This window comes from Sinocyclocheilus rhinocerous, unplaced genomic scaffold (assembly GCF_001515625.1).
Source record: "Sinocyclocheilus rhinocerous isolate Xijiao unplaced genomic scaffold, SAMN03320098_v1.1 scaffold552, whole genome shotgun sequence".
Lineage (NCBI taxonomy): Eukaryota > Metazoa > Chordata > Actinopteri > Cypriniformes > Cyprinidae > Sinocyclocheilus > Sinocyclocheilus rhinocerous.
Window position 1 is genome coordinate 1,353,308 of NW_015625574.1, and position 8,108 is coordinate 1,361,415.

The window sequence follows — 8,108 nt, forward strand, 5'->3', positions numbered from 1 at the left end:
CTGTAATTTTCTATAACATCAGTCAAACATTCAGCGGCTAAACAAGGCAATAACAAGTGAACAGTTAAAAAAAGTAAGACAAATAAACTATATCAATCTTACAGTTTTACATTAATAGGATAAGGAACCGACTTCCTACCTAAAGTGATATTACACAAAATGGCAAAATATATTAGTGTGATAATAATACAAAATAAACGTTTTTAAAAACAGTAAGTTTATTTTTGTATTCAGTATATTAAGACACATGTACGATGGGGTGCATGACAAGTACGGCATTGTAACCCGGAGGTACTATAGATTTGACGGAACATTTTCTGGACGGAACAGTAATGAAACGCACCGCAAACATTTCCTTAAAACACAGCTGGACAATTCTTTACATTTAACGAACCAAAACGTTCCACTTTTTCATGTAGTTTTGACATATGGCTTCAACCATGATTCCATACACGGTCAATATTAAACTGGCTGCACGAACATTGACCGGAACCCTTAATTTACAGAACAAGACAGCAGTAGACTGGTGAGTACGTTAGCTTTAGCTTCTGCAGACTGTCAACAAACCCACAGAGTTTGCAGTTTACAACAACGCGTTGCTTGCGTAGGCATGCGGTACATTTTCATTTTTAAATAGAAATCGAAATTTAGCGTAATCGAGCTGTCACGTTAATCTTCTTTTGATTGCGTGATGTTGCATTATATATTGAGTATTCAGTGTATTCACATTCATCACGTCAATGGCAATAATAAAAATGGTTGTTAATATTAAGATTACGCGCATTACATGACAACACTCGTGTGTCGTTACCATTAAAAAAAATGTATGTACATTCTTGCTGAACAAATTAGTGTGTATCCTGTGTCAACACAACCAAATGTCCCCGGCTGATAGTTTTTTTTTCTTTTAAAGAGAAATGTATGAAGAACAAAAAATGTTGAAACTAGAAATGTATCTGGTTTCCCTGTATCAAAACAACTGCATAGAACAGATCTGTCTGTGTGCCATAAATATTCTTTTTCCAACGTTTGTGTGCCTGTAACTCAAGAAATATTAAAGATATGTCAATATCATTTTAAATTCTGATTCTTAACTCTTTCCCTGCCAGCGTTTTTGAAAAAAGTTGCCAGCTACCACCAGCATTTCTGATCTTTTTTTTTTCCTAAAATTTTATGGCCCACATAATATTTTGTTGTATGAATATCTGGACATGCAATTCATCAAAATAAAGAACAGAACCTCTACTTAAAAAAAAACCCCCCAATTTTATTCTAGCTTCAAGCATTTTTTTTATCAACACTTTAACGCAGGTGTGTTTCATAAAAAAAGCAACATTTTGAGCAAAAAGCTGAGAAAATCGGGTTTTTATCAAATTTTACATATGGATCAAATTCATTAAGATTATCAAAGCAAATATGCAGTAGATCGGTTCCATTAGCACCCCCAAAGCTTGCACAGTCCTTTAGCACTCCCTCGATTGACATTTGACTCGGTAACATTAGGCAGTTTTTATTTATATAGTGTTTATTGTTGATGATTGCATTATTTTTCATATGCATCTGCTTACATATGAGCTCGCTCATTTCTGAGATTCTGGACTCATCCAGGAGGTGCATAATAGCGCCAAGTGTATAACAGTGAAAACACAGGAACCTGGAAAATTCTGTGTTTGACGGGGAATGAGTTAATAAACTTTTCTTTTGTAATTTTAATTTTTAAGGTCCCATTTGTTTCATTTCCAGAGATATGGGGAGCCCAATGCAACTCAATGTCCAATTTGTTGAATTTGTGTACAATTTAAACTTTTACCCCCGGAACCATGTTGAGAGCCCTTTATCTCTGGAAATGAACCATATAGAGCCTTAAAAATGAAGATACCAAAATAAAAGTTTGTTAAAATCCAAAATCTAAAAGGGCATTGAGATATCTTTAAAACTTCTTGAGTTACAGACATGCAAACTTTAACTTTAGAGAAAAAAAAAAGAAATAAAAAATGTGCTTTTTTTCCATTTTTGAATCATCAAAATAAAGAACAGAACCTCTACTTAAAAAAAAAAAACCCCAATTTTATTCTAGCTTCAAGCATTTTTTTTATCAACACTTTAACGCAGGTGTGTTTCATAAAAAAAGCAACATTTTGAGCAAAAAGCTGAGAAAATCGGGTTTTTATCAAATTTTACATATGGATCACATTCATTAAGATTATCAAAGCAAATATGCAGTAGATCGGTTCCATTAGCACCCCCAAAGCTTGCACAGTCCTTTAGCACTCCCTCGATTGACATTTGACTCGGTAACATTAGGCAGTTTTTATTTATATAGTGTTTATTGTTGATGATTGCATTATTTTTCATATGCATCTGCTTACATATGAGCTCGCTCATTTCTGAGATTCTGGACTCATCCAGGAGGTGCATAATAGCGCCAAGTGTATAACAGTGAAAACACAGGAACCTGGAAAATTCTGTGTTTGACGGGGAATGAGTTAATAAACTTTTCTTTTGTAATTTTAATTTTTAAGGTCCCATTTGTTTCATTTCCAGAGATATGGGGAGCCCAATGCAACTCAATGTCCAATTTGTTGAATTTGTGTACAATTTAAACTTTTACCCCCGGAACCATGTTGAGAGCCCTTTATCTCTGGAAATGAACCATATAGAGCCTTAAAAATGAAGATACCAAAATAAAAGTTTGTTAAAATCCAAAATCTAAAAGGGCATTGAGATATCTTTAAAACTTCTTGAGTTACAGACATGCAAACTTTAACTTTAGAGAAAAAAAAAAGAAATAAAAAATGTGCTTTTTTTCCATTTTTGAACAGTCAACATTGGCATATAATACAACAAAGATAAACATATTAATTAATAAATTAATAAAAAACATAAATTCAACAGATTTGAATAAATTTACCAATCTCTGTGTGAAAATACAAATTACAAATCTCTGAGTGAAAATAACATAATGATGCTGCCATCTTTCTGAAGTCATTTTTACCCCCCTGTAATTTGGCTCTGAATCTCAGGTGAAATTTGTCAAGTGAAATTTACTCATTGCTTTCATTGCTATACTTGTTGAAATTTGGTTGATTTGACACGTAATTACCCTATTATACTGTTTAGAAAAAAAGATGTAAAGTTAGGGGTGTGCAATATGACGATTTTTGATGGTGGACAATTAAAATTTCCCAGAGAGAGAGAAAGTAATAGGCCTTTATTTTATAAAATGTTTTATAAATGTGTTTATATACATTATAATTTCTCAACTTGTTAGGTTCTCTCTGATACTGTTTTCCTTTTCCTCTGATACTGTTTCCTCTCTTCCTGCTTAGGGGATGGCAGGGACTGATCGCTCAAGGCTGTCACTCTAGTATCCTCATCATTGATCCAAAAACGGCTCAGACCATTCAGGTCCTGGAGAGACACAAAGCCAGTGTAGTCAAGGTGAGGTTTAAATGTTTGTTCACACACTGTCGCACAGCATTGTTCATTTGACCAAAACAGAAAGTTGAACAGTAAACTTATGCTTTCCTTGGTTAATTTGCTATAATACCAAAGGAACATTTACCATCAGAGAAGTACGGTAGCCGAGAAGTGCAAAACAAATCACAATTCTGAAAACAAAATAACAAATTACAAACGCAAATACAAATCTAAAAAAACAAAATAACAAATCAGAAAACACAACAATTCCGCAAACATTAAAACAAGTCAGAAAACACAATGACAAATCCGAAAACAAAATAACAAGTCAGAAAACACAATGACAAATCAGACAAACCGGAAGAGGTAGGTATAGTTTGAGACCGCGCCATTGGTGTGAGAATAGATTACTCACTGCTGACTGGACGAGACATCTGTCAATCAAGGTGTACAGGAAGAACAGCAGAGTAGTGGTAGAAAGTTTGGAGATGGTCTTAAAGTAACACAGTTTAAATGTATTGTATGAATTGCCCTTACTATGGAATAAAAAATATGCATGTAAGTTTACAACACTGTACTTATATTACCTTTGAATCAGATTATAAAAAACTAGTTAACGCTAATGGGAGAGTGTTTCTAATACAGTGTCTATGGGAGTGACGGTAAATTTGACATGGTGCTCTCTTCTGACTGCCATTCAGTCTCTCTCTCTTTTTATATATATATATACACAGTATCTCACAGAAGTGAGTACACCCCTCACATTTTTGTAAATATTTTATTATATCTTTTCATGTGACAACAGTCATTAAAACACTATCGTGGCAATTTTCTTTTGCTATTTAATGCAAAAAAACCACAAAAAAAAACAGGCAGAGGTGTGCTAAATTGGGATTTTTGTGGGGCAGAGAGAATTTAAAGGGGAGAATATAAATACAATTTGCTGCTGATATGAACGCAATCGTACCAAATCACGGAAGTGAACCGCTATTAATGATGTATTATTTAATTTTAAAAATGTGTGTTTGTGTGTGTGTTTCACTCACTTTCATGACGAGCATGACTGACGCGCTGCAAGCGGAGAGCTGTATATCTTATTTCATTGTCGTTGTGTTTTCTGATTTGTTATTTTGTTTTCAGAATTGTGATTTGTTTTGCACTTCTCGGACACCGTAGAGAAGTTCCTGTTATAGTAACAAATATCATGGCAAACAGGGCTCACTATTCCCATAAAGCAGTGGTTCTCAAACTTTTTACAGTCGCGTACCCCCCCACCCCACCAGCCATTTAACGTCCTTCATACATGTTAAAATTGACAATGCAACCCTCCTCTCCTTCTAAACTTTTAAGCTTACCTATTTGCCGCCTTACCTTAAATATTTTATTCCTCTCTTTTAATCCGTAACAGAGCGCACGTCCCGATATGGCACTACCATTTTTTTTTGTACACTGGAAGGGGCACGCACTTATATATTTTGCCTGTAAGAAACACATGCTCAGTTGAATTATATTTAAGAGTGCGATATAATTAAATTAACAGGACATTTCAGTATTTTGTTCATGTATCCCCCCGTCACTTCCTACTACCCCCAGGTATACGTGTACCCCAGATTGAGAACCACTGCCATAAAGCATTGCAAGTGTCATCAAGTTGGTTTTAGTGCTGTCACTAACAATTATTTTGGTTATCGAGTAATCGGTCGATCATTCTGATGATTAATCAAGTAATTGGATAATTTTTTGTTAACTTTAAAACACTTTAAAATGGCTTAAAATACATAAATAATAGCAAAGAGGCAATGATAATTGGTTCAAATATCAAAAGTAAGTAATCATATGGTTTTATTGAACAAAACAGTTAAAATACATAATGTAATGCAACAATCTTAACATATGTACGTTATGTATTATATCAAATCCCTGCAGAGGGCACAAATGGCCTGACGATCGACTAAAACAGATTGACTAATCGATTGACTAAACATTTAATTCAAATGTCCACTTAATCTTTAATATTTGGCCACTTTTTTATGATAGAAATGCTACTACAGCCACTGTGATATTTCGAACAAGAACATGTGGACATCAAAACATGCAAACTAAGAGCGAGGGTTTATACTTTTATTCTGTCATGATAAACAGACATCATATTTAGAAAGATAATGATGTATTATCCTGTGTTGGTGTAGGTTTATAAATGATTTAATTTATAAATCTGATAGAATGGTGCACATTGTTCCCAGCTGAATATTATAGGCAACTCAGACTCACAGTATATGCAAAGATGGAGTTTGAGACAGTCCGCTCATGTAAATTATAACTGTTTGTGTGGAGCAGCATTTACTGTGAACGGAGCCACTCCACGGAGATGCACATAACCTATAAATAAACTACATATTAAACCTGCAGCGCATATATTTATTTAATTGGATCGCAGCATTTGCGAATTCACAATAACACTATGTCTATGGTATGATTTGGTTTAGTATGATTTTAATATTTTGTGAAATGGTTTTAATATTTTGTGCAGCCTTAGAGAAATGGTGTAATAATGCTTTTCATGGATTCTCGTCCGTGGAAAGTGCCACTTATGGGTAGAGGTTGACCGATATGGGTTTTTCTCTGGCTGATGCGGATATTTAGAAATCAGAGCAGCTGATGACCGATATATGATGCAGATATGTTTGGCCAATTTTTTTCCCCCTTCATCTCATAAAAGAGAGTTTGAGTAAATGTTTATTGCAGGGTACAAGAAAGTAATAGTAGTAGTTGTAGTAGTACATATTAAACCTGCGGCGCATATATTTATTTAATTGGATCGCAGCATTTGCGAATTCACAATAACACTGTCTATGGTATGATTTGGTTTAGTATGATTTTAATATTTTGTGAAATGGTTTTAATATTTTGTGCAGCCTTAGAGAAATGGTGTAATAATGCTTTTCATGGATTCTCGTCCGTGGAAAGTGCCACTTATGGGTAGAGGTTGACCGATATGGGTTTTTCTCTGGCTGATGCGGATATTTAGAAATCAGAGCAGCTGATGACCGATATATGATGCAGATATGTTTGGCCAATTTTTTTCCCCCTTCATCTCATAAAAGAGAGTTTGAGTAAATGTTTATTGCAGGGTACAAGAAAGTAATAGTAGTAGTTGTAGTAGCCTAATTCATAGCAATAATACATGGCTCAAAACTTAAGCACCTTCTCATAACAGTTCTGAAGCATGCTTTTTGTTTATGTTTGCTGACAGACACCAGTGTTTCCCACAGACTTGCAAATGCAAATTCATTCTCTGACAGCAGGTGGCACTGTTGGAGCGGGAGATATAGCGGTTTCCCCGGTAACGGTTGTAATCAAATAAGCGCTGCGCAAATAAGCGCAACGCTACTTTATCAGTCATTACTAGAAAGAAGAAATGAAAATGACATCAAAGCTTTTCTGAAGACAGTCGGTTCTTTTCAAAGATACATTCATATAAAAACACCTGCGCTGCATTTTAATTTTGAAACGTGCCATGCTCAGTTTATTCAACGAATTATAGCCTAAGCCTTTTGGAAAATCCATTTGCAGCGGTCGCTTTTTATATATTGTGACAAGTCGCCACAAATAACTCAATGTATAGGAAACACTAGACGCTGCTATAAGTCAAATGGCAAAATCTAAGTGATAACAAAAATAAAAGAGTTCTCATAACTACTTAAGAGTGCACTGGCCACGAGCGATGAGATCGTGGAGGCTATTGTCGGACCTACAGACATATTTAATGCGGAAAGTTAACGTGCACATTTTAATCAGCCCAGATGTTTCGTCTGAATTGTTTCTACTTTCACATGCAAATGACTTGTTGCACTCATGAATATGATAACTTTCCAGCATCAATTCTAGTAGGGTAAAATGTAATTATGCTTTCAAAATTATCTGTTTTGCCCTACCATCATTAGTCGAAGCTGTGCAAACAAGGCGCAGCTGCAGAGTCTGAGTTGCTCCGTCTCACGCAGCCTCAGAGGGAGAGAGGTTCTCCTGCATTCCACAACGACGCTTAGCTGCCCGCAAGTGCGCCTGCCTAGAAATCAGCCTAATTTGCAGCACAATCGGCAGACGCCGATTAATTTTAAAAATGCCAAAAATCGGCCCGATTAATCGGCCGGCCGATCAAATCGTCGACCTCTACTTACGGGATTTTGCTGGATAGTTGACAAATGTTAACATCATAAATTGACACTACAAATAATCTGTCAGTTTGACTGAATGAGCTGTACATTTTCCTTCATAGAATAATGTAATGCTTGGTATTTTAATGTGACAAGGTATAAAAAGAATATCTATAGCAAGAGCTCTGCATTCTTCTCCTCCTGATTATTTTCTTCTTTGTCCTTTGTATTACTATTCTGTCCTAGATGCGTGTTCCATCTACGCAACACTCTATCACCGAAGAGTAATAGTTTTAAACTCTTAGCTTATGAATTTCACATTTATACGTGCATATACATTCTTTCAAACACTGAAGAAAAGTAATAGACTTACAGGCAAAGCCTTTCCAAGGCACAAAACGCAAAGGAAATAGAGTAAAGAACTTCTTGGACAACTGCATGGAGAAAATCTGGAACACTGCGATTATTTTCTGGTTAACCTCTAACCCAAGAGTCACATGGTCTAAATCAACCACTAAGAAAATAGCTAACAAT

The 8,108-nt window shown here is 35.3% G+C and overlaps 1 protein-coding gene across 1 annotated transcript in view; it reads left to right on the top strand.

Annotated features, from left to right (window-relative positions):
* The first annotated feature begins 323 nt into the window (after positions 1–323).
* wdr11 (WD repeat domain 11) overlaps positions 324–8,108 on the top strand; it is a 153,299-nt gene continuing 145,514 nt past the window's right edge. Inside the window, exons 1-2 of the mRNA XM_016567154.1 lie at positions 324–526; positions 3,330–3,441. Coding sequence (XP_016422640.1) covers positions 429–526; positions 3,330–3,441 — 210 coding nt within the window. The 5' untranslated portion in view covers positions 324–428. The remainder of the gene's footprint in view (positions 527–3,329; positions 3,442–8,108) is intronic.